Raw genomic sequence first — 27,128 nt, 5'->3', positions numbered from 1 at the left:
ACACCCACACCTAGGATAGGGTTGTTTTCAATCCAAATGTCCTGTGTAAAGTTACAAATTTTAGGCAATATTGAAGACTTAACACGTGGGATTTCATAACTGTGCACATCAAAAGTTCCTCAGAGTGAATGCTGGCTACATTCTGTTAACATAGACCTGACAATGGCCTTTGTATTGCATGGTCAGTCCCATTCTCAAGGTATAAATAAGCAGAAGACATTTGCATTCAGTAATTTATGATGACTGATCTTGGAACTACTTCTTTATGAAATTCTTTCACTTGTTTTTCTTTCTGAATAAGTGGCAGTACCCTAATGTGGCTATTCGAATCTGCATATTGCAAAGTTCCTTACACGCAGAAAAAAACTAACTAGAAACTGCTCTGAATGACCCAGAAACCTACTCTGTCAATGTAGCGACATAATATAGATGAATGCTTGCATATGAATCAAAAGGATGCCCTCGTTATATTTTGCGTCACAAGTAAATAATAATAATATCTGGGGTTTAACGTCCCAAAACCACGATATGATTATGAGAGACACCGTAGTGAAGGGCTCCGGAAATTTCGACCACCTGGGGTTCTTTAAAGTGCACCTAAAGCTAAGTACACGGGCCTCAAACATTTTCGCCTCCATCTAAAATGCAGCCGCCGCGGCCGGGATTCGATCCCGCGATCTTCGGGTCAGCAGCCGAGTGCCATAACCACTAGACCACCGTGGCGGGGCGCAAGTAAATGCCATGGAGTAGCCATTAGTTCCATGAGCGAGGAAGAAAAGAGTGGCCCTTTCACGGTTTTATGACAAGAGAAGGAAAACAAATCGAATTCTGATGCTAACCAGAAGGCAACACATGCAGGCTTTTACCACAACTAGAGGTCTGCTCATCCTTTATCTCACAAATGCTCCACAATCACTACTACATTTAAACAAATGCAAATTATTTGTGCAAGTACCTAGGGACCACTCCCAAATGCATGGTAATACTGCATACACCTCAGGTTAGTGAATCGCTTGGCAATGTCCTGCAGAAATACAACGCACCTGGTACAAACGCCAACAAATAAACTCAGGTCCTACTTGGTGGAGATGAAATATGAAAAGCTTTCAGAGTGTAATGTATCTCACTTTTTACATTGGCAGACACCAATAATAACAATTTCTGGGGTTTTACGTGCCAAAACCAAGATATGATTATGAAGCATGTCACAATGGGGGACTCCGCATTAATTTTGACCACCTAGGGTTTTTTTAATGTACACTTAAACCTAAGCACACATGTCTTTTTTGCATTTCGCTCCCGTCGAAATGTGGCCCCCATGGCCGAGAATCGAACCCATACCCTCGAGCTTAGCTGTGTGACACCTTCCTTGCTAAGCTATCAGGGTGAGTACTGACTAATGCCAACTACTGTAAGACAAAACAGATCACGTTGTAAGAAGACTCAAGCAACCTTGTTACGATGTCGAAAGGAAATTATCGAAAAGCTTTCTCAGTGAACGCACTGAGTCAATTGGCCATGATGTTGACTGAAGTAATGTGAGTACTATAGCCACTGAGTGCAATCAGGAGCCACGTGTTCATCTGGAAACACTAAAAACTCAAACAACCAAATGGACAATGGATTTCAATGGTTGCATATACCTATGAATGTTAGAATGTGACTTGTACTGCACTCTCTAAATTTACATGCGTGTATTCTCTTGCTGTTACTACTGCCTCCCGTCTTGGAATCGAAGCAAAAGATTACCTCTTCTTTTTTATGTTGTCAGTGTTTGTGTTTTTAAACTGTGCCGTGGCTGAAATACAAATGCAACTAGATCCGCAATGTTACTGCGACATCAACATATCAACTTGACTGTGAGATTCAAGAGTTTAGCCTTTACAATATCAATACAGGGTTGTGCATGGGCTTCTCTATATAACTTTCAAATATTATCTTCAGGAAAATGTGGAAAATTGCCTTTCCAACATTAGAAATGTCATAGTTATTTCTTCCTGTATTTTCTTAACAGAGCAGAGTAACAACATTACAAGGATTGAAAAGCTACCTTCAATAACATGATATCATAAGATAATAAAACTGATCTCCTTGCCTACTTGCACACCAGACTGACAAATTGTATTCGCAGTGACAAAAATAAACTGTTCAAAACATGCACAGCATATTTTGACATAATGTAAATAAGCATTTCCAATTTAAAACCAAGATGAACCATTGTTGGCTACAATTCACAACATCCTAGCAAATCAGTTGAGGTTACAACTTTAAATTAGTGCACAAGCTGAGAAAAAGTCAGTGCTCGAGGAATGCCTTCAGACCTTGAAAATGATTCGAGGTTTTTTTTTTCCTTTTTCGTTCCATGTGAATGAAGTAAGCGCAACATGTAGAGTACAACAGAAGCTTCTCAAGGACATGTTCCCGTACTAGAAAACAAAGTTCATAAAGAGTGGCTCTAAGCGAAATCATTGTACGTTCCATAATGCAATAACAATGCACACATTCTGCAACCTGACAAAACTGGGAAGAACGTTTGCAAGATGATGACAGATGAATGAGCTGTCTGATTTTACATCTGGCTCCTAAACAGGCACGTATAAAAAAAAAAAAATCAGCAGCTAAATAGAATATGCAGCTGTGCAAGTTGCATGCCACAGGTGTGGGAGTTGCGGTAATGTCTTAAATGGCACAGCTGCCAGATTTCAAAAAGCAGAAGAGAAAAACACATGCAGAATTCAGTGAACACAAGAGTGCCAAGCGCTGGAAAGATTGAAAAGCATGCTGCCAACTCGAATAACATTTATGCTGCGGCTAAATCTGTTTCACTCACAACAGCTACTCGTGGGTGGCTGCAATGTTGACTACTTTTACAAGAATGGTAATTTTAAGATGTTACAAATATTAGCACAGATGCAAACAAGTCACGCTGTCCTTGTAGTGCTTCACGTTACTAGTTTAAAAATTAGTTAAGGTTTACGTTTCAAGAATTGTTACTGGCAAACTACGAAGACACACAGACCTGGGTCTTTATCAAATGCATTTTTTGGGACTCGTAGACAAGTTAATCGCACAATGGACAATGCCAGAGGCTCCGAATGTGCACAAAATTCAGTGAAGCTTCACACGTGGAATGTTCTGGCATCAGGCAAAAAACGTTCACATGGCTAAAAGAAGTTTTATTCCCGGACAGCTTACGTCATATTCTGAGAACATTTAATCTGATGTGCGCTTGCACCAAGGACAATAAAAAAAAAAAAGCTGCAAATGGTGATCTGTTGCTCATTAATAATGCTCAAACAATTCGCACAGTGTTCTGGAAAGCGCGCTATTACGCGGCATAATTCCTTTTCGGGCCAGCAGCTGTTTTCGCCCGTCCAAATCAACCACAGATGTCGCAACGTGCGCGCAGAGAACGATTAGGCTGCCAGATGCAACGTCATTTCCCCCTCCGCTCTTTTCTTCCCACGTGTGCGGCATTCTTTCGCTTTTCTTATTTTACCCCCCGAAACCGGCTGAACCGCCGGCGCGTCCCGCGAGCAGGTATCAACCCGTCGTCCAGTCGCTTTCTTCGCGAACAACCATCGTGCTGTCTTGGATGGAAAGAGCGCATGAACCCGAATCGAAGAAAAGTATATAAACAGAAAAAAAAAGGAACGCCGCCGACCCATCGGCTCATTACAGCAACGGGGCATTCGGCAAAACAGCAGCAGACCGAAGGGGGGTCGCCGAGGGGACACCTTGAGAAGCCCCCCGAGAAAGAGAAAAACGGACTAGGGGGAGACACCGCACACGGCGGCAAATTCCAAAAGGCGGAGGCACCCCCTTCGAGGTTTTTGCCCTATTTGTTGCTGCCGCGAAGGTGGTGGCGGAGGGAAGGGAGGGGGGCGCTCCTTTGCCACGCTTGTTTGCACCACAGGTCGATCAAGTGGGGAAGAGGCCCCCCTTCAAGACCACCGCTCTGCTCGTTGTGCCGGACAGCGAACGCGGCTGTGGTGGCGACCATTTTGACGCACGTTGTTTTTAATAAGGTCACGTACGGCGGCGGAAAATCTCCGAAGCGGGCGGCCGCGCGCAGTCGCACCGTGCGCGTTGACGATGACGTCTGCGCGCGTGCCCGCGCCGCGCAGTTTGCCCAAGCCCTGCGATCACCGGGGCAAGCCACAATAGCGAGCAAGGGGGAAAAAGCTGCTTCCGAGCAGATCGCTGCCACGCGGTGTTGAGGCCGTTGGCGGCGGCCCCTAATCGGCCTTTGCCGAAGCGATGATCGCGGTCAAGCGCCGGCACTGAGCGCCACCCCGTGACGCCTGCGGTCTGAGCCCCCATCTACGCACGCACATACACACACACACGCACCATGTTTGAACAGACGCACGAAAAATGCGATGAGATCAACACACGACTGAGGCCCGTGACCGATGGGCAGTACGAGTGCCTGCGGGCAGCCCGCCACCCGAAAGCTGAACGAAGCCGCGCAGTTAAATACGGCGCAGGCGAAAGAGCGGCTGATGGCCACTGCAATTACGAAAGACGCGGTCCGTAGGCAGACGGCACCCTCCTCCACCTCCACTCCCGAGTCTGCTCGTCTAACCCAATACGAAAGCCACGGGCCGTGGTCGAGCTCTCCGCGATACGCGGTAGAACGAGCCGAAAGCGTATTCCCGTGCGTGTGACCTAGGTTTTCTGCTGGTTACAATGGGTGACCCGCGTCCTCATTCGCCGTTCACCGGGGTAAACCCGGTCCGTACGCCGTACGGAAACACTTCCACACGTCTATCCGGCTGACCAACACTGAAATACGGCCGCCCGATACACAAAAACCGCTTCAATTACGCACGAAAGCGGCGAACGTAAGCCTAACACGGTCAAAAACGCGAAATACTCCGTGGGGTACCGTTGAGAAAAGCATGTACTCACCAATGCGAAGAAATTTGTGTGACAGTCCTCAAGACTTGCGCCGTTCGACACTACCGTTGCATGCGTCATGCTGTCGCCATCATATTAAATGTCCGTAGGACAAAGGGTAGGTTCTAGGTGGTCTCCAAATCCATGAATTTAGGAAAAATCCCGAACCCAATAAAAATTCATCAGAAGATGGCGACAGAAGATGGCGGATAGGAAACAACAACGCGCTAAGTGACAGGAACAGTCATTGGATGACAGTAGTCACGTGCTTTAGGTCATGTGGTTCCAGGTCGACTACATTAAGATGGCGGCGCCCAGTGACGGTGGAAGGTTGTGAGCATCTGTAAAGAAATATAGACTGGGATAATGGCTCTTTTAGCATTGCTGGGCTTCTTTGCTGCATTTATAATTGCCCTTTGTATTGTCGTTGGAATTGCGTCTCGGTAGGTGCTGCCATTGTGTCCCGAATATCGATTCTTACCGCAGTTTTCTTATATGCAAACCGGCGAATGGTTTCGTGAACAGGGTTTGAGAAACGTTACGGATGAAACTATCGCCGGCGTGTTTGTTCTAACAGCTTTTCGAATCACATACAAATGATATTGTATTTTGTAGTTATTATATGATAGTTGTTATCGGTCCTCGACAATTCATGTCGATTGATTCTGTCGCTCGCGCGCAGTTTCGTGGGAGTGCCCCCGTCAACTTACACAATGATGTGTACTTGTATGTGGTCCTCACACAGAACATTATTGACAGCCTCAAGTTATGGCTTTCAGTTAGCTGTGCGCATTTGTCAACGTGTTTTTGTCTTTCATAAAGTCATGAATTTACGCGCAGGTCTGTTTCGTGGTACTTGTCCAAAGTTCTACGACAACGTTTCGGCGTTAAACTCAAGATCGGAAGGTTCGGTTTTTTTTCCATTCAAGAAGTTCATCTGCAGTTCAGGGATGGAACAACGCTGGTAATAAAAATATTATTTACCTTTTCTGCCTCTTGATGCTTTATTTCAGTCATGGCATTAGAAAATTAAGCACTGTGGCGGGAAAGACATGTCTAGTGAGAATCAAACTCTAAAACACTGTCCTCTTTCTGTACTCTAGGAAGTGGAAAAAGCTTGGCTTACCAGTAACCTGATCTCTACAAAATACAGGTAAAACATTCTGGCAGCAGGCATGTGAGGTTATTTTGCATGCTGTGACGCCCGTCTAGTGTTGAAAGGTAAAAAGTATACCTGTATTGTCATTTGTAATATATGATTCAAGATCTCGTGCGAATTTGTGCAGCTCCCTTGTTGTCATCTGCTTGGGCGATGTGCGACTACAGGCTCATTTTGACAAGCTGTTAGAAAATAAGGCACCTGATCGTGGGCCGCCTGACAAAAGTGCACGCACATTCAAGCTGCAGCTCTCAAGGAAGGCCAGGGCCATCTTTAAGGTAGGACCTTTGCTTCTTGCAGTAAACTAATATGTACACACTCGACACTTTTACATACCTTTGGTCACAACACAAGCAGCTAATGTTATGGACAGGGGTGAAATGGCAGTATTAACAAATTGTGGAGAATCTCAGCAGATGCATGGCAATGACTAGAGTAAGCAAAGGAGCCTGGACAAGGATCCAAGAGATGGCAACGTGCCTGTTAGAACTCCAACCTCTGGGAAGCATAGAATGTGTGTAGAGTACTGTAAAACGTAGAATGGTAAAGACATCATTTGCCCACAGCTTCTTGGTACTTAGCGTACGCAGATTACTGCCTGTCATTTGTGCTATTATATATGGTCAGTCAATGAAAACACTAAGTGAATCGGAAAAATGGGAGCCTAATGGCTAGTATTTTTTTGTGTCACAATCGCGTATGAAGCCAACAGACATAGAAGCCACGGAAAGATTAGGAGAAATTAACTGTGGGTTCTTGCAGAAATCTACACATAATAAAGAAAAGTGAAGGTGTTGAAAAGACAACTTGCTTTTATTTACATTTATCATGCATGCAATGCTTTAGCAACATAGCTGTGGTGATAGCCAATCTCCTATGGTATTTGTGTACTGTTAGATCTGATACTGGGTGTGTTTACAAGTGCAGTATTTTGTAATAGCAACAGAGCAGAGGTCATATTCTCACTCATTCACGCGCTACCAAAATGATACAGACACTGTAGCCCCATTTGCGCAATGGCACCACTGGTACTGCCATTGTGGTGGGCCATTGTCGGTATTGGCCTGCATGTGTAGGGTTGAGATGGCAATCATAGGGTCAAATGGTTTCATCAATACTGCTCAGTGACCCAACATCCATGCCATGGCCTGTGCCCCATTCCCCGCTGTGCTTGCTACCAGGGTTCGCAGCCACCATCACCATTGTAAACACATCCTGCAACATTTTTCCTCAGCTTCTACATCAAGGTTTCAGCAGCCACTTCTGTCGTGCGCATCATCAGCACCGCTTGCTCCGACTACTGAACTATTTCTATGTGCCACCTGTCCAAACATACATGCCTCATTGCCGATCTCTGTATGGCTTCATTTCCCACTAGGGTTTTGTGTCTTGCAATACTCTGTGTCACCTTGCACTCAGCAGCAGAACACCCATTATGGAGCTTTATGCACCAGTCACCTCTGCCATTAAGCCTTTTTGTACGTCGCCCCTACACCAGCCCTGCTGACCCTATCCCTTGTGCTGTTACCTGTGACATGGCCTCCCTGCATCTTCACTGCAGTGACTCCGCTAACTTCTGCAGCTCTCAGAGAACCTGGCCAAGCAGGCTGCACCATGGTCATTAGCACGTCTCCGCTCAAAGAGCCAGTCAGTTGTACTGCAGCTATGATATGGCACTGTCTTCGAAGGTCTGTCCTAAGTTCCAACCTTCTGACAGGCCTCACCGCGTTCCCCTGTGATGCACACTTTGTGGTCAATTCAGCACTTCATCACTGCCATCGACAACTGTGCGCCTATCCACAAACCGCACATAGTCTAACACACCATTGCACGCAGTGATGCCTTGCTCTTGCTCTTACTGGTACCATTGATACCCCACTTGCACTGCTTGCCTTTCCATGATACAACTGAGTCCTGCTCCATCCTCAAGACGGCTATGCCCACACGACTCACAGTATTGTATGCTCAACCACAGGGTCACATTGATGCCATATCACAGGACGATTGCTTTGGTCCACAGCCCTTTAACCACTTGTAGAGTGACATTATACAAAGCCGCCGGCTTGTATCCCCACTCAATATAACAAGGGGACTCGCTCTCTGCCCAATCACTGTAGCAAACCAGTGAATATGTGTCTCTGCATCTCTATTTCTTATTTTGTCCTTCATAAACCCCACCCCTTCTATTCTGCACGTGGAGTATCGTCCTCCATAGCACCTGTTTGACTGATAAGCCTGAGGCCGCAAGGGGTTGTCAATTCCTGCATTAAGGCATTTCTGAGCCTCAATTTCTTGTTGCATTATTGCTAAATACATAATTTGGCACAGTGCCGCATTTCCTCACACTTTTCTCTGCTTCCTTTCAGCGCCTGTCAGTCCACGTTTGGAATGCGAGTATGATGCAGCTAGGAGCCCCATCACAGGACTGCCTGCTTCATGTTACACTTCAAGAAATTGCGTTTCACGTGCTTGCACGGGACTCTGAGTATGCATCGCTTATGTTCTGACCTTCACTACTGTTTTTTTTTTTCGTTATTTCCGCTGTTCTTCTCTTGTAACATTGTTACATTGGGAAAATATTTGTACCTGGCATGAAGTTCCTGATTTGCCATACTGCTCGAATGTGTAACTTTGAAGCAATGTCATATCAAGATACGTTGCCCACTGTCACACACATATATGAAGTTATGTGTGGCCCATACTTCTGTGGCATGTTGCCTTCATTTTCATGATGCTGACTAGAAATGTGCACAAGCCTTAATTTGACGGCACAGTCTGGCACTTTCTAAAGGTAGGCCAGTCCAGCCCAACATTTCTGACCCAAAAACCTTCACGTCCTGGCCCAATCATTGGCAGATGAATATGCCAGCATGCTGCCGATTGTGAAATAGTGCAGTGCTCAATAATGAAAAAGTATTTATGAAAGCAAAGACAAAAAACCCACAGTATTTGTTGTACATTTGCCTGTAAATAAAGGTCTGCAATGAGAAAGTGCCAAGCTATACACCGATTCACTGGTGGCTACACTTACAACTAAATACAGTAAAAGCTTGTTAATTCAACCCGCATGAATTTGGAAAATCGGATCATTCGGATGCGTTCCCTGGCCCCTGCCAGCATATGCATTATTTAATAGCATCAAACCCTCGTTAATGCAACCATATTTTGCCACAACCTGGGTAATTCGTACAATGCTCGGAGCGTGCCGACAGCGAGGCACCACAGATGTGCAACAAAAGAGAGCAAAAACAGCATTCGCAGACAACCGAAACGAGGCGACGCTGTGTGCATTGCTATCTTCATCAGTTAGTGACCACGGTTAGGGTGTACTAGAAGGATCTCCACCACGGTTTCGTCCACAGCGGATCTGGCACTCATCAGCTTCGTTTTAACTTGATGCAATGCGCATGCAATGTCACGAAACTCAAACATGGTGAAAGCTGTGACGATGAAGAGCTTTCAGCCGCGGTCGTCATGCTGGCATAAAACTTGTTTGCTACATCACGATGGATGAACTATCAGTTGCCGGCCATTTTACCTACGAAAGAACTATCATCACGCATGCGTGGTGGTGGTGGCGGTATGTAATAAGAGAGGGGTGCAGAGCACGTTTCGGGCTAATTAAACATGGGAGTCTGGCGCTGCGGTCACATTGAGAACAAAGTCGCGAATGACAAATATTGCAGCTTTTACACTGCTCTTATGCAAAATAAGTATAACATTTTTTACGTATCATCAAGAAAATAAAAGTGTATTGATGTAACAGACATTTGTTTATTGTTTTCTTGATAGTTTTGATAATTCAGCATTTGGTTAATTTGTACATTTTTTTCGGTCCCGTGAAATCCGAATTAACGAGCTTTTACTCTATCTTGAAATGTTTTGTACTGTAAACTAGACATGTCTGTGGTATTGCACAAGCACACATGACTGAGTTGATATACAGACACTGTGTGGTGTCTAGACATGTTGTTCACCTGATAACTGATTGTGAGCAGCATGCCCAGACCCCGTGGCGCCACCTGCTATATGGCATACCTTGTCAGTGCATACTCTTTACCAGTGACATGCCTGCTTTGCTGGCAGGCACTCCCTTTTCTGTTTTGAAGCTCGACCAACCCTCATCATGGGACTCCGAACGAGCATGGGCCAGCCTTTCAGGCCAGCCTACACAGGTCTTTGGGTAATCTTTCATGCGGAAGTGGAATGCCAGCAAGAATTTTGGGCCCAAGTTGGGCTCCTACATAAGTCTGTACTGCCCAGTGAATTATGGTTGTTGGCCTGAGCTTAGCCCAGTCCCGACCAAAAATAATCCAGGCTATGCTGGCCCAACCCAGGCTTTCAGGCTGGCACAGGTCCTTGTAGATCTCTATTGCAGGCAGCCAACTGCTGCAATCAACAAACCTGTGTTGAAATTATTCATTACTGCCGCTACCTCACTTACTTGGACAATATTTGCTTCAATCAGAGTACAACGCTGCATTGTATCTGTATGTTTCTTTCATTCTTTTAAACTGCTTGCACGCAGAATTATTATTATTATTATTATTATTATTATTATTATTATTATTATTATTATTATTATTATTATTATTAAAATTATTATTATTATTATTATTATTATTATTTTAGTCTGGCTGCTATTCACCACTTATACATCATTTCCATTTGTGCAGGTACTGTGTTAGCCTTGGTGTGTTTACCGCGGCACTTCGTATATTTAAGCATCCTCAGGTGAGTAAATATGTGTGTTTTACTGCAAAATTACTGCATAAATTTTCCACATTGAAGTAGCATTAGGAGTAAAAGTGTACAACTTATATAACATTGTTTCATGAATGAATTTGGAAAGAGCTGCAAATGAGAAAACAGTAAGGTTGTTGTCAGTTGCATCGAAACTTTAAATGAAAACACACAAGGCAGCTTTATTACAAAACATTGACCTGATAAGATTGCATGTTGAGGTGAGCAGGTATTCGAAATATACCGCAAGAAATGGCAAGGTAAATTTGTAATGATTGTGTTGCTGCTGTTTGAAATGAACTTAATTAAAGCAGCTTACATTGCCTCCTGTAGCTGACAAAGTAGTTTTGACCTATGCAAACAAAAATTTGTCTCACTAAATGTCGATGACGTGTGGAACTTACTCCTTTGACATTAATCAAAGCAGACCATGACTGAACAAGATCTGCACTATTCAATTTTTTTTTATCTCGATCTCATGTGAGCGTGCTTGTTAAATAAAGCTGATCCATTTATGAATGTACTGCTTTGTAGGACACAAGCAGCAATGACTCATGCCTAGCCCAGTTTTGCGTGACGCTTCAAGGTAATGCCGCTTTTTCTGACGAGGACCTCAGCATCGTCCACGTAAGTCAAATCAAGTGCATTTGAGTGATCGTGAGAACACCAGTCCAAAATTTAAGAAACACGGACAAACAAACAATGATACACAGGTGCTGATTTGATTATGAAACAAGAGTTCACAGCTATATGTGTGTGCTTGGTTAATGGTGCCCTTGTGCAGCAAAATTATTTTGAACAATTACCACTTTCGTTTGGTTTTCTCTCTGTACATTACTGAGCATTGTTATCCCGCATAATCGAACAGAATTAAATATTCAACAAATGCTAATGTTGAATCCTCAGGTTGACTATAAGAGTTGAGAAAGACCATTAAAATTGTAATAGAATTTCAAAATATTCACGCAATTCATCTTTTCAGTTTTTTTTTCCAAAGCATATTTTTATTGTCTTACTTTTTGAAAGCTTATGTTGAACTTCCTTTTAACAACATTGCTGAAAAAGAGATTATACTGGGAGATGCATGTCACATTACAGTCGAACCCACTTGTAACAATATTCATGTGCCACAAAAATCCCATTGTTATATTATAAATGGAGTGCATGAAAAAAAAAGCAGAGTAAGGGCACGGCAGGCTGTTGTGAGAAAAATACGCTATTGAATGGGATATGCCAAAACACATCAGTAATAAGGGTGACACAACTGCAGCTGTCTCAGACATGTCTTGAAAATTCAGATGCTGAAACTCTTTGTAGTCTCATTTTCCGACTTTTCGCTGAAATTGCATATCCCAAACTGCAATAACTGCAGCCATCACCACTACCACGTCGATTATCCAAGAGGCTTGAACTAGCGTTGTCGCGAGTTGATCAGTTTTTGGCCATAGTGTATTATTTTAGAAGTCACCTTTACCGCCATGCCAAAGCGCTATGCTATGCAGCATATCATGAATTTGAAGGGGTTGCTGTCGCGGCGCAAAGTAGCCTATTCATGTTCAGAGAGGTGGAAAGGTGGCGGGAGAGGTGCGCATGGCTGGCAATACCGAGAACACCACAGCACTAGTCCTATTTTATAAGCACGCGGTGGCCATTGGGGTGGTGGGTAGAGAAGCAGCAGCTTTAATTTCTCACTTTCTTCTTTCTTTTCAAGGATTTCACGTTCCATTACCTTTGGACACGGGCCCCAGCAGCCATTATTAATTGTTATAATTGATAATATGGCATGGGGGCGTTGTTGTAAGCGGATTATTTCGTCATAGAAAGCATACAAAAGTTGACAGTGCAGCAGCATCTCGTTGTTATAACCAGTATATTGCTTAAACCGGTATTGTTATTAGTGGTTTTGACTATACTTACTACATAATTTACGTCTAATGTAGGGGTGTGCGAATATTCGAAATCTCGAATATTTTTCGAATAGTGTTTGCTATTCAATTCGATTCGCACTGGAATTTTACTATTCGAACTATTCGAACTTCCCAAAAAAAAATACAGTCAACGTCCGATTGAAAGTGACCCCTTCAGATTTTTAATATGCTTCACCTCATTACACTCTCGTATTGCGGCAAAGCTGCCTTTCAAGACCGTTACGGTCGAACTCTGCCAAGGCACAGTCAACGTCCGATTGGAAGTGGTCCCTAGATTTTCGATATGCTTCACCTCATCACACCCAGGTATTGCGGCAAAGCTGCCTTTCAAGCTCCGTTACGGTCGAACTTTGCCAAGAGACGGTCAACGTCCAATTGAAAGTAGTCCCTAGATTTTCAATATGCTTCACCTCATCACACTCCGGTATCGCGGCAAAGCTGCCTTTCAAGCTCCGCTACAGTCGCAAATGTATTAACTCAAGAAAACGCTGGCTCCAACATGGAGATAAAAGATGTGGCAGATGTGGGGGCTCAACTAATGCTGTTTTGGACCTGGAATTTGGGCAGGAAGTCCGAAAAATCGGAAGCCGAAGCTTTTTAGCATCCAAAATTTCGGATGTTCTTATATATCGACGTCTATGAGGCAGATTTGGAACTCCAGACTTGAAGGGAGCACACCCTTGTCCGCCACATTGGTTGGGCTTCCACAGATGTTGAAAGAGGAGGAGAGGCTGAGGAAATGGCATCTTTGCCTATCACGTGTAAAGTGTTGTCGGCAACACTTTGGTTGCACCAAATCACGTACATAAATCGAATTCGGCCTCTACGTTGCCTCATTCTTGATAAGACAACTATGAAACACCACCCTGCCAGTGCTTCATCAACCTAGCGAAAAGAAACACTTTCATGTTGCTATCTCATAAGAATATGCTTAGGAATCCTCTCTAACTTTTTTTCTACAATTTTGCTTCGAAGTATTCGAAATATATTCGAGAAATATACAAAAAATATTCTATTCGTACTAACACTTCAATATTCGAATTCGCTTCGCACCCAAAATTATGCTATTCGCACAGCTCTAGTCTAATGTAACATCACTGGAAAAATAAAACTATGGCCTGAATCACAAGTGTGTTTAGCCATCTCTTTGTCTTTTTCATTGTGCAGAATACAACATTGAGCATTCAACAACCAGAAGTAATTCTTTATGAAGGTAAGCCCTGCAATTTTGTCTTCGCTTGTCTCAATCAGTGTTTCCACTCCTGTTGACGTTTCTGCAAACCAAGTCTGCTCAAGCTGCTTTAAACATGTGTCTTAGATACGGACACATAAAACTCCCTGAAGAATGCATTTTTGTCATTAGGTGCCATCTCAAAATTTGTCTGGTATATATTCCTTTGAGTTTCATTCATACGAAGCCAACCAACAATAAACCAAAAAAGAACATAGGGTAAATTACTTGTTTTAATTGAAATGTAACAAAGATGAAGTAAATGAAAATGATATTTGTAAAAAAGAACTTGCCACAGGTGGGGCTTGAACCCACCTGTTTACATTACGGGCACAGTGCTACCGATTAAAGGAGTGCTGACACAATTTTGAGGCAACCCAAAAGGGATATTTTTCGTTTCCATGTTTTGCACTATCAACGCTCTTCACACACAACACGTATAAAATATTTTATTTTTATTTTAAAGTTTTCGTCGCCCAGCATCTGCAAGCCAGTCTTACCGCAATGGACATTATCGCGGCAAGCCAACACAGTCCACTGCTGGGTTTGCAAAATCTGCGTCCTGCATGCAACCTAAATCACAGAAATTGCTGTCAGAGCCTCTGGACGACCATTCACTCGTCATTGTTTACATGAACCGCGTGCTACTGACAGCAAACTGACAGCTGTTGCTAGTGTGTCGCGAGTTGCAGTCTTCCCATGGCGTCAGACTTGTGTTTACACGTCACTGCGAAGCCGCCCCCTCGATAGTGAAACCGAAATTGCTGTTTTAAGGTAGCGGTATTAAAAATATATCCAATGCACTCCCAAGCACTGCGACACTCTCTTTAGGGTTTTCAACACCCATGTTTTTATTTAGAGCAACAACCCGAAAATATTTAAAATTCGTGTCAGTACTCCTTCAAGTGGCCATGGCACTGTTTGCCCATCTGGTTCCTTGAGAACTATACTTGTATTAAATGTAGCCCTGGAAATACTAGCCAGTGCCGCAAGTCATGACCATAGTGGAAGATGTAGAACACAATCTAGTGCCATTATGCGGCCCATTAACCAAGACAGCTAGAGTTAACTAAGACAGCTTGCACTAGAGACACCCAACACAGTAAAAACTCCCAGTCCAAAGCAACTAAAAAATCAAAGGCTCCTAAACCAAGTCCAAATCTATTGGTTTGGGAGGTCAATTCCTTGCGACACGCTACTAAGGGAAAAAAGTGTGTCCATGGCTATGCTGAATATTCTCATGGGGACTAATAGGCCTGTTCACAGAAGTGTAGAGCAGTGTTTCAGCTTAAGCCTCTGACGATGGTGGCTTGGTATAGTACAACCATGAGAGAGGCTTAGAGTTTGCGAAAGAAGCAACACAGTGTATGTGCTTTGCCGTAGCTGCAATAAAAGAAGGGGAACTTAAGGACTCATTTTTCTTTGTTAGTCACAACCTTAATGAGAACCAACAGACAATCAAGCCAAGGAAAGTACAGAGGATTTTATCTGTAGTAATTATGATACAAATGTGAACAAATTAAAGTGGATGGAAAGACAACTTGCAGGTACAGGACCTGCAACCTTCGAAAAACGCGTCATACGCTCTACCACTTAAGCTACAGTGGCGGTCGTAGCTGCAAGGCATTGCGCACAAGCGCATGTCCAAGCAATACCCAGAGGAGCTGGAGACGAAAGGAAATACTTGTAAGATGATTGCTCTGTGGGCAGCTAGGGTCAAATACCAGCTCCGGACATAGTCAGACGCAGCTGCTTCGTGCGTCCCACGTCCCGAACTTGTAGCGCAGGTAATCACCGCTGCAGCAGTTTGATCAAACAGGGCCACCAGCAGTATCTGTCCAAACTATAGTTCATTGCAATAAGAGTAATAAAACGAACAACTGATATAGAACAAGAGCATACTTTAATACGATGGACAGGCTTACCCCATTTGATTGGAACATCAGGTGATGAGGTCAATAACTTGCGGGCAGTGGTAACAGGGTATCGATTTAGGGAGTCCGAGTCACACCAGAGAGAGTGATATGCTCTCAAAGGTGCCCTTTATGCTTTTACTTCTGCAAAATGGTGTGCTCCTCGCGGCGAGGTGGACACCCCTGTTTACCCTTTTACCCTTTTTGACGAGTTTGGAAGAAGGGCAAACTCGTATCGCGATATGGTCAGAGCAGCGGACTTTGACTAGTTAAAAGAACACCTATTTTCATTACTTATTTTCGGTAAAACACCCCCTCTATCAGAATTTCGAGGGTGGGGTCCGAGGCCTCTAGGGGTCCCCCCTGGCTACTGGCCTGATGTAACGTTTTGTTCGCCTTCAGTGAAGCACTTAACGTTTTTCTTTTGCAGAAAGACTCCTCGAGGCACTGTATTCAAAGGAGTTTGAGATGAAGCACTCAGCTTTGCCTATAGTGGAAAATGAGGAGCTTGTTGAGGATGAAAACGGATCCATAGTTGAAGAAGACACAGAATCTGAAAGGGCTAGGCTAAAATCATTTGTTGCCAAGTTGCCTCAGGTAAGTACATCCCTTATTTCCTTGTGTTGCTAAACACCATGCATTCAAAGCATTTGCCTTTCATTATTAAAATTTATACAATATCCCAGCGCTAACGCTCACAATCAGGAATACAGAAAATGACTTTACACACTTGCACCTATTTTCTACTTGCTCATACTGTATGATCCCTGGAAACATGATTATCCAACAACAATGTTCAGTACATTGCCAAACCGGGTTAGAGTGGTGAATTTTCCTGCCTCTAAATCCTCTGCGAACAAGAGAAGTCGCGAGGCATTCATGATTAAGAGCATTAGCTGCCTACCGCAGCAGCTTCTCCACAGTACTCGCCTGCCCGTGTAATCCATGCCACAGTTGCACTCTGTTTGGGTACCAGCCAATCACCGTGTGTCACTCCCATAACTGTTTCTCATGCCAGCATCACCATTGGAAGAACCAGCTTAGTGGCTTTCATTCTATAAGGGATCATTTTATATCAGTGGATTTCATTATTGAGATTATGTTTATACAATGCACACGGCATGCTGCAGTCCAACATATACTAAAGTCCCCGTAGCTGGCCTGATTTACCTAAAGCATCAAAAAGAAAATGGATTGAGGCCCATTGTTTTTGTTAGACATTGTCATATAAAGCCAGCAGATAGTGTAGCCAGAAAAGCATAGGAGGTGTCATTAGTGGTTTTAATTGAAGTGTAGTAATCGTAAGGTAAAGGAAAATGAAAGTGGATGAAAAAAACAACTTGCCGCTGGCAGGGACTGAACCTTCAACCTTCACATTTCACGTCTAAATTGATAAACTTTGCTTTCCTTGGACTACTTCCTAACCTTAATTAAGGAACTTACGACTAAACATCCACGGGGGTGTGTTGTAAAATCTCCTTTCACCCGTTTTTATAAAAGGAACCATTTCATTCGGTAAATGGCTTCTGCAAGTCTAGGCTCAAGGGCATTTGGCATAATTCTCATGAAAATGCCTACATTAAAAAAAAATAAAGATGCTTCTTTGGGTATATCATGCGTTAAATAATTCGTATGTAAATGCATTTGGCTTTCTTCTGTTTACTTCAACTTAATATACTTAAGGACATATGTAGAATTTGGTCCTAAGTATCTATCACAGTGAATATTTTAAAAATCTTTCATTGCATAAAGGGTTCACTTTTTCTTTCAGGCAACATGCATAAAAGTGGAGTCTGCATCTGTCAAGATTCTCCAGGAAAACTGGCAAAAGTACGTCAATATTCTGCTTTCAGGAAGGAAAGGGAGGCCTCCTACTAATGCAAGTTTATGTAATCTATGCATGTGGCAGTAGACCTGTTACAGGGAGAACATTGCACAACATAAGCTTTCAAAACAGTTTAACATTTTTTCATCACAACATTGGCTGATTAGTCAGCAGTTTATGCACAACTTTGCAATGCCCAATCTTGGCACAAACCTTTTTATTTCAATATTTTGAGTCAAAGTCTGGTAAGCAGATGCCGTTTCTAAATGAAATACCTTTTATACTACTCTAACAGTCACTTGGCAGTCACAGCATAAGAGAGTGCACACAGTCAATGTTTTCATCTTCATGATAGAAGAAGGTAGGCACATAAACAGGGACACAATAGAAGAGATCGAGACAACACATACACGTCTAATGGTTGAGGCATTGGATTTCGATAGTAGTGGTAGCGCATGCGTGAGTCAGCCATCATTTAACTTGCAGAAAGATTAATTGAAGTGCCTGAATAGTTATCTCTCACGTAGACCCCTGACGTGTGCTGGATTAATAGGTAGTGCTTCATACCTACGCATGCACAGATAAGTTTTGATGCGAAGCATTTATGCTCGACCCTACCTCTCGTGTGAGACGCCGTCCACTCTAGTTACCGCTCCTCTCGCTAGAGGCGCTTCTCAAGGAATTTCTTGAAGAATCCGCTACAAGGCGCTGCTCCGCGTGCCATAAACCCAGGTTGCGCACGGGTGCGCATTCCTTCAGTGACACTCAGTGGGAGCGCATCGGTATGAACGGTAAACAGCAGTCTGACTCATTCACAGCTGCTGCTCAGCGCGCTCGAGCCGCTGCCACAAAATGGCAGCGGCACCAAGCCGACCCTGAACTTTGTGCAAGGGAAGCTGAAGCTCGATGGAAACGCCGCCACACCGCTTCTGAAGAGGCGAAGGCTTGCGCAGCTGCAGCACAACGTGAGTGCAGGGCAGCGGACCCAGAGTTCCGCGCTCGTGCGACTGCATTGCAACATAAACATAGACAAGCGGACCCAGTGCTGGGGGCAACGCCTCACCAACAACAACAACAAACAACAACTACACTCTAACCACGAACCACCCATCACCGAGGTGCACCAAACGGAACGCATTTATGGGAACCCCACGTCACCCCTAGCTGCTTCGCATGCCCATCAGCGTTCCCTTACCGGGAGATGTGTGTAATTTTTTTGTGTCTATTTTCTGTTCCATAGATTTTATAGGGGTTCTCTTTTCTGCAACAAGCATGAACACAACAAGCCGCGCGTGCGAACCTGTCCCTCGTTTGGATCACACCGTGCACTAGAGGAGTGTAGTTACTCGCTACTAGTGCTACGCAGCAGCCTTAACAGTCATAGCTGTGACCCCCTATCACGCGGTTCGCGTTGAGTTGCGACCGCGGCGGGTTTCAGGCCAGTGGGGACAGAGACTAGTCTTTCAACTGAAGGTGTTTATTCACCTCAGATGCCAATTGCAACAATAGAGTAGCAAGCACACCAAGTTAACACCTCAGAGGCGGAGTGTTCCGCACTACTGGGGGAAACCACTGTTAAAATAGCAAGCACGCGTCGAGGGAGTGGTAAAGGCTCATCTCACCTCGCGTGGCTGCTTTTGCACTCCGGTCTGGGGCGGTGGTTCGCACTCCATGGCCGGAGCGCTGCAGGGGTTGATGGCGGCGGTGGTGCTCACGGCTTGGGTCCGATGTGGTCAATCACACCGCCCAAGACCGAAGACACCGAGGTCCCCAAGAAAGCGGCGCGCTTTCCCGGGGTCTGGAGAGGAGTTTCTCCAGAAAAGGGCAAGGAGGGAAAATGGGGCATCTCGACTTCGGCCAGGGAGCAGGGCGCGAAAGGTGGCGGGAGCGGCACAATGCCCTCTCCCACGCAACCCCTCTCGCCACTGCGCATACAAACGTAGCGCGAAGCCGATGTGCCGCCGCGTTAGACAATGGGTTGCGCGTGCAACCCCACAATTTAGAACGGCGCAACAAGGCAGACAAAAAGATGAATGATCACACGAACATAAGTGCTCTAAATCCATGCATCCGCACCAACTCGCCCAATTGTCAGTGCTACTCAACGTGATTTTTCTGTTCCACCATAGTGCGCCTTTTCAGTTGATGGTCATCATTTGTGTTGTCTTGATCTCTTTTGTGTCCTTGTTTGCATGCCTACCTTCTTCATCACGAATCCGTAACAGCTACCTCAACTTTCTGTCATTCCAAGTTTTCGTCTTCGCGTGAGTTGGAGGCAACTTGTAAGCTTGCATTGTCGTTAGTGTTTTCATGGCCTTCCTGAAAAGCTTGACCCACTTGAACACAGTTCTTTTCTTGAGGACATCTTTATCACGGGTCTTTTCCAAAATTTTATCAATTTCTGCATCATGCTTGCCCACTTTTATAGATCTAGATCCATCGTACTGCCTGTTCGTTAATCTCTTTTTCAATAGACTAAAGAAGAGTTGCACAAGATGTACACTTATGAAGTTCTGCTTTGTCATACAACATTCCAGCTCGTATAAACGGGTCCTTTTGTACAGAGAGCAAGAGAGGAGTGTTTCTGCACCCTCTGGCACTTTTCTTATGATTCACTGCATGAATTTTAAGGCTGACTTCATTTGTACAAACATACAAATCAAAAAGAAAGTTGATATTTGACAGTGCTAGCAAATCAGATTCTATATGTATGCAATAAAGTGACATCATGGTAAGCATTGGACTGTCAAGTCATATGTGAACTTACATGTTGTTTTTCCTTCTTGTAGTAGCTACATAAAAATCTTGTCTAGATATACAAAGCCATTTTACGATAGCCAAGCCCATTCTCAAACTTGCAGAGGTCTCTTCCTCGAGGCGCATGCCTTCACTGCTGAGCTCCTGCAGGACTCTACACAGAGCTGCTTTGCCACATGTACGCTAACCCTGTCCAATGTGGCTCTCACTGGGGACCAATTCCAGCTTGTTGCACTTACAAGGGCTGAAGCCACAGGCAAGGTGAGGCTTTACACTGCAACACTGTGGGGATACCATTAAAAACTGCTTTCTATCCCTCTACACTGCAACAGCTCTGTCCCAACCCATGAATGGGATGCATTCGCTGCGCAGATTTCAGGGACTGATGTGTCGTCCCCCGAAACACACCACAAAAGCACGGACAATTTAAGAGTAGGTCCTTTTAGTGAACCAGCAAACACCAGCTGTGGTCCAAAGACCGAGTAAGAGTCCAGAGTTGACAAGCACAAAAAAAATGTATATTTTCTATTTGGGCAGTACAAACATCTCACATACATGAACATTTGGCTGGTTTTATCGCAATAGAACTTAGACGGGGTTGGCAATAATGGGGAACAATAAATCATTTGCCCTACAAATACAAGCACGTGCATCAGAGAATATCCAAGAACCATTAAAGTCCTTTTATATTCACCAAACTTGTTTGCAGTCTGGTTGCCTCATATGTGCGCTGCCAGATCTCGGAGGCCATAAGCTGGCAAGTGCACTGCAGCCAGACACACATGGATCAACACTCGTTGCAACATAGTTCTGTATTCCATGCTTGTAGCATAAATTCCTCACTGTATGCTTTAGTTGTCACCATGTGGCAAGTACACAAGCACAAGAAGCAGTAGAGGTAGTAAGGCGGCCACATGAGCAGTGTAAACTAAAGGCCCTCTCGTTTGAGGACAGGGTTGACACCTTATGAGTGACCTCGTTCAATGAGAAAAAAAGATGTCACTGTCACAGTGCATGTAAGAGGCAACAACTGTTGCCTCCTACGTGCTCTGCCAGGGAAGACACTGCTCCGCTTCGGTGACCACTATTAATTACATGGTGCGTGATTTGAAAGGTGCATTCACAAACGACGTGTCGTTCAACCATTTTGCCAACTGTCACCCACAGCAGTTCTATTTATGGACTCAGTCTTTCTTTGCAGCAGAGGTGAAATCGTGAATTAAGGCACTTCTTTATAATGAATTTGAATATGCATGATGGTCTAGGCACACCATGTTATAAAATGTTAATTTCCTACTTTGTATGTGAAGAATTGCATTATAATAATGTTTCTTTCATGAAGGTTTATCTGTGTTGGTTCTGTAGAACATTAACACTTTAGTGTACTCTCCCAGAGCCCAGATAGGGCATAGTGTGTTAGTTTCCTTCCGTCAAATGTTTCATGAACATAACTGTACTGCCGTTTTCAGCTTCACCACGATCAAGTTGACGTGAACGTGAAGTTTGCTTCACTGCGAACCGCTTACGCGGAGGATGAACTGCGGCACTGGGCGCAACTTTTGTCCTCAATGTCACAGCAGGAAAGTAAACGACAACATGCTCCGCCTCCTCCCAGGACATTACTCCAGAGGTATGCAGCTAATTACACGCCTAATTTATTATGTGCACTTTGTGTCAAAGACACAGTGCACTTCAACCGTGAATTTTCTTTGTGAATGAAAGAAACCGCAAGTTGTTGCTTCCTAAAATGAACATAATGCGCATTGAAAAATGCGCGGAGGCAGGCTATTATTCCTTCAACATTCTTTTGAACACGCAGGTTTTCTTCTCTGAAGATGCTTATGCGTGCCTCGGCTGAACTTGAAGACATCTCGGTATCAGTTAGAACTGCAGATTGTGAACCACTCTCTGCTGGAGTGCTACGTGCTAGGCTCAATGCTGATGTGGGATCACTGCTGATGACTGGTAATATCCTGTTTTAAAACTTGCGTGTACACTGCATTTACTTATGTGTGCAGCTTCCAAGGCATGAAACTTGAACTATCTGCACCACCTGGTTATGCAGAGTGACTCCTTGAAGTAGTTTATGCCACTCATGTCCTCGAGCACATAACGCGGTGTGTTACTGCTACCGAAAGACTACAAACTGTCGTGCAGAAACACAAATTATTCCACATGACCTGGCTTCAGGCTCTTTCGCCCTGATGTTACGGTGTTTCCTGCAGTTGAACACATCGCTCACTGGTCACCTCAGTAGCAGGGATGGGAAAGTATCGCAAAGCAATTTTGGTGATTCCTGAATAAAATGCAGCTCCATGTTTTCATAAAATATTTGTGGCGCAACTGAGACAAGCAAGGAAAAAAAGAGAAGACAGGATAGGGCGCCAATCTTTCAACTGGAGAAAGACTGGCGCCCTATCCTGTCTTCTCTTTTTTTCCTTGCTTGTCTTAGTTGCGCCACAAATATTTTATTAAGCTATGCACCAACTCGCCCAACGTCACACTCTGCTACAGCTCCATGTTCTTTCCAGTGTTTAAAAAGATCATCCTTTCTTGGGATTAGGGGCTCATTGAAGTATTTTTTAACCTCTTCACTAAAGGTCTGAGCACAGTGTGCTGGTTATTTTTTTTACGCTAGCTGTTCGACAGTCTCCCTGGCCTTCTTTACTGGAGCCATGACATGCGAAAATGACATAATCTTTAAAATACACATGCGCTCGCTTTTGAACCAGGATATCGAGAGAAGTTTTAACGGAGACCTGTCTGAAACGACGTTAGTTTTAGCCACCCCTCCCTTACCAAGTTGCACCATTAACCTTGATTGCGGTTCAGATATTCGTCTTCTTGAATTATTCGAAATTTCGAATACTAGCTATTCGAAATAAAACTCGAATATTCGCACATCCCTAGTGAGGAAAACATTGAAATACACCCTTACCTTGCAGTTGCTGTTGTGACTGCTCTTTGTTGCATGTCGCGTGATTCGAAAAATGCGTTGACTAAAACCGCGTGCAACTCAACCATATGACCATATCAGAAGTTTCAATTTACTGCCTTGGTCTTCCCCTACGTAGCAGTCAGACGTCATTATATTGAAATTGGGGACAAATGCGCTTCGTTAAATTGAGGCAAGAAATGCATGGTGTTATATGGACATTGTAAAAACTGAAATATTTTGCTATATTGAGATATTTATAATATTGAGATTTGTTATATCAAAGTTTAATTGTATTTGCATTTTTCACTGGTAAGAAACATTTTATAATTGCCTTGGTAAATTACCTGATAACCGTTCATATATTCATGTCAGTTCTGTCAAGGTTCTGTTATACATAACTACTTTTTTCTGAAGAAGATGGTTAGAGTAAAACTTCATTATGATGACCTCTGGGACTTGCAAAAGCTGCATGTGTAAATAGGGTACCTCAGTATAGTTATAAATATGTGTAATAAGTTTTTCAATTTGCTGGTATGTTTTACTAATTCCAAAATAGTGGTGGATTTAAATTGCAGTCCCTGTTTGGGACGAGGAAATTACTAAAACAAGAAAACAACTCCACACACTTGTTAGTTGCTGCCAGTATGTCTACATAATCAAAAAACAGATAAAATTTCATGCTGATAAAACAATGAGTATGTCAGGAAACTTTTCCTCTGTGTTCTATTCAAAAGTATTGCTGCAGAGAATTATTTTGCAGCAATGTGTTGCATGAAACATATTAACAACAGCTTAGGTTTTACTTTCATCACATGAATCTGCTTACCTTCAGGCTTCGTTCAGTCAGCTTTAACTTATACAGAGCATACATATTCTGTATTGTACAGGTGACAAAAGTTTTGGCAGCAAGTATCCACATTCATCTTTTAAATGTGTGAAGGAGCAGGCTTGGAGCAACAAGCTGTGAACAGATTAAGTGTGGCTTTTGTATGCTATTGTCCAAAGGCAAAGCAAATTCAATTAATTCATTAACGTATATATGCACAAAGGATAGCATTCTTGCATGCTGCCGCTGGGAGAGAAAGTGTATTTTTTTACTGCTGGATTTTTTTTTACATCCTGATTTAGCTTTTTTTCTCTTTTCACATTTGTTTTAGGAAAAGATCAAGCTGCAAACCCAGAACTAAGGTGTGTATATCAATACATTAATCCAAGAAGTGCACAGGCAACAGGACTGTAAAACAAATGATGTAGAAATTTGGTCGTCACATGTAATTCGTTCGTTCATTCATTCATTCATTTCTGAAAGTGCCCACGAACAATTCTAGGCCTTAGTAAGGGTGAACTTTTGTTGTACAAAGAACAGAAAAAAAAAACACAGAACCCAAAGAAAAGTTGCACAGGAATGTAGCAAAAAAAAAAAAAAAGAAGGAATGTTCCTAAAATGGGTTAGCCACTTTAGATTTTGCTACAATTTCGTTACTTTTATCTTATGCACTGTGGATAATAACAGCATTGTACTACAATTAAATACGCAGCTCCGAAGTTATGTTGGAGACGGCTTGGTGCACACTGGGGTCCTGTGATTCGTTGAAGCCACAGCAGCTGAAGAAAAGCCATGTGTGGAATGTTCCATTCTCTATTGGCATGATGCTACTGAAGGTTTGTTTTACTTGCATAGTTGCTTGCCTCTGTCCATAGACTGGTACACAGTGATATTTTTCCATGTCAACACGATAGCGTTAAGGAGCTCATTTCGCAGAAATTTTGGTGTTGGTGGGTGTTGGCGGTGGTGTCTTTGGTTGTGAGCGAAAATTTGAGGTAGATGCAAATAAAGAAAGAAAAAATCTTCGGTTCGAGTGGAACCGGGAATTCGAACCTGCGATCCCTCATTCCGTGGCGCGATGCATTTAGCCGCTCAGCCATCAAGTGTACATCCTCTAGCATACTAACGGTGAGCAATTTAGATGCACCATTTAGCGTTGGTGGTACGCACATCTTGAAGGTTCTTCAGTGGCTTTATTATCACCCACGAGATGGCGCAAAGGCCCATGGGGCACGCTTTTAAACAGCATCGCTCCACCATGTGGCCATGTTTCGTCGCGTTGCATGCGTGTATATTGTAGCCAGAGAGCGTCTGCACTTTGGCTTTCCTTGCAGCACGGTTTAGTTCTCCACCAAGAAGCGAAGCCAGACTAGCGATTGGGAAGGCGATACAAACGCGGTCTGATTATGCTATCACGTTTTACTCTTGAAGGCGAAGCTCAAGTGTCCTCCACCTTTTTTTAAGAAAAGAAACATCAGATTTATTCTGGAAGACAAAAGGGATGATGAGAGTGTGTAAAAAACACTTATTTTTGTGATAATCCATTCATGATGAAATATACTCTCCTATTTTTTGCTTAAACAGGGTTCTCTTATTCTTGCAATCAAACTAACACTGGTGAATACAGAATGTTTCGTCCTCACTGTTTACCGTCTGTGTGATTTTAAAACGACACAAATGTTTCAAATGAAGGAACAAACATCTCTCTTCATTGTACATAAAAGCAGTTGTAAATACTGTAGCAGACCTACGCAAGTCAAACTAAACAGGAGCATTGATGGTACGTCACTTTAATGCAACACTTTTAAAATTTTCCTTCGACACTGGGCATTGTTGCAACAGAAAAGTTTCTCAGAACGTGTTAGGCTGAATCGCTTTTTCTATTAGAAATGCAATGATGACCTTCTTTACTGGACAAACAATCTATTAGACGAGAGCACATGTCGTCAAGAGAGGGTATACAGGAAACAGGCGGAAACATGTTTCGTTGGGATGCATCGAAATTCAGGAATAGTCAGGTTTAGGTACACCTTAAAGAACCCGAGGTAGTCTATATCTTTCCATAGTCTCCCACTATGGCGTACCTCATAATTATGTTGTGATTTTGGCACGTAAAAGCTTGAAATTTACATTGTTACAGTTGGCTTTGGCTTTTTGGCTTCTTCAACATCAACACAGTTACGTAGCCACATAGTCTGCTGAAACTGCTGTCATCTGACCAAGTCTCCATTTCTTTCATTGTGTACTAGACTCGGCATAGCAGCTCAGACCTGCGCATCCAGTGCATGCTGGGAGGTGTCCACGCAGAAGTCAACCCTCTTGTAACTGGCCTGCTAGAGCACTGGTCATCCAAGCTGCAGGCCAGGGCTGTGAGACATGAAGATAAGCAGCCAGCCATCCCAGAATCCAAACAGGTATACCTTTCTTTTACACGCAAGCATTAAATGCCCCATTTGTCAAATCGCTGTCGTGGAGTATGCCCTCCAAGCAGCACCACCTAGAGGCAATGCAGAGAATGAGAAAGACAAAGCGTCGCGAAAGAGGCACTTGTGAGCCAAGAACAACGATGCAGGTAGGGGGAGAAAACATTCGCATACTACGCTCAAACCTCGGTGTAAAGAACACAGATGTAACGAATTATCGGTTATAGGGAAATAGTCCTGTCATAGATACAGTGTTGTGAATGCATGTTTATAATGAATTTTCGGATATAACGAAGTTATTTTCGTGTCAGATGTGACTTTGTTATAATGAGGTTATAGTGTAACTACATTAGTAGATATCATGTTGTCCGGTTGCACAAGCGAGCAAGAACGCATCTTACTCGATGACACCGAACATTTTATTCATTGGTGAAGTCAAGGGGTAGTGGGTCAGTCCCTTTTACGAGCAAGCATAAATGCCCC

General features: G+C 43.5%; 2 protein-coding genes across 4 annotated transcripts in view; one reads left to right on the top strand and one right to left on the bottom strand.

Annotated features, from left to right (window-relative positions):
- LOC119389486 (mediator of RNA polymerase II transcription subunit 13-like) overlaps positions 1-5,134 on the bottom strand; it is a 121,860-nt gene extending 116,726 nt beyond the window's left edge. For all 3 annotated transcript variants that reach the window (XM_037656773.2, XM_037656774.2, XM_037656775.2), the window contains exon 1: positions 4,915-5,134. In XM_037656773.2, the coding sequence (XP_037512701.1) occupies positions 4,915-4,983 (69 nt within the window). In that variant the 5' untranslated portion in view covers positions 4,984-5,134. The remainder of the gene's footprint in view (positions 1-4,914) is intronic.
- Positions 5,135-5,180: 46 nt separating this feature from the next.
- Positions 5,181-27,128, top strand: part of LOC119389482 (protein KIAA0100) — a 66,016-nt gene continuing 44,068 nt past the window's right edge. The window contains exons 1-16 of the mRNA XM_037656767.2: positions 5,181-5,345; positions 5,743-5,866; positions 6,006-6,055; positions 6,189-6,339; positions 8,428-8,546; positions 10,738-10,795; positions 11,339-11,431; positions 13,900-13,945; positions 16,307-16,473; positions 17,648-17,706; positions 20,563-20,719; positions 21,928-22,088; positions 22,278-22,423; positions 24,554-24,584; positions 24,935-25,058; positions 26,472-26,636. Coding sequence (XP_037512695.1) covers positions 5,269-5,345; positions 5,743-5,866; positions 6,006-6,055; positions 6,189-6,339; positions 8,428-8,546; positions 10,738-10,795; positions 11,339-11,431; positions 13,900-13,945; positions 16,307-16,473; positions 17,648-17,706; positions 20,563-20,719; positions 21,928-22,088; positions 22,278-22,423; positions 24,554-24,584; positions 24,935-25,058; positions 26,472-26,636 — 1,728 coding nt within the window. The 5' untranslated portion in view covers positions 5,181-5,268. The remainder of the gene's footprint in view (positions 5,346-5,742; positions 5,867-6,005; positions 6,056-6,188; positions 6,340-8,427; positions 8,547-10,737; positions 10,796-11,338; positions 11,432-13,899; positions 13,946-16,306; positions 16,474-17,647; positions 17,707-20,562; positions 20,720-21,927; positions 22,089-22,277; positions 22,424-24,553; positions 24,585-24,934; positions 25,059-26,471; positions 26,637-27,128) is intronic.

This window comes from Rhipicephalus sanguineus, chromosome 4 (assembly GCF_013339695.2).
Source record: "Rhipicephalus sanguineus isolate Rsan-2018 chromosome 4, BIME_Rsan_1.4, whole genome shotgun sequence".
NCBI lineage: Eukaryota > Metazoa > Arthropoda > Arachnida > Ixodida > Ixodidae > Rhipicephalus > Rhipicephalus sanguineus.
The sequence above is the reverse complement of the archived record's forward strand: the minus strand, read 5'-3'. Positions and strand labels throughout refer to the sequence as shown.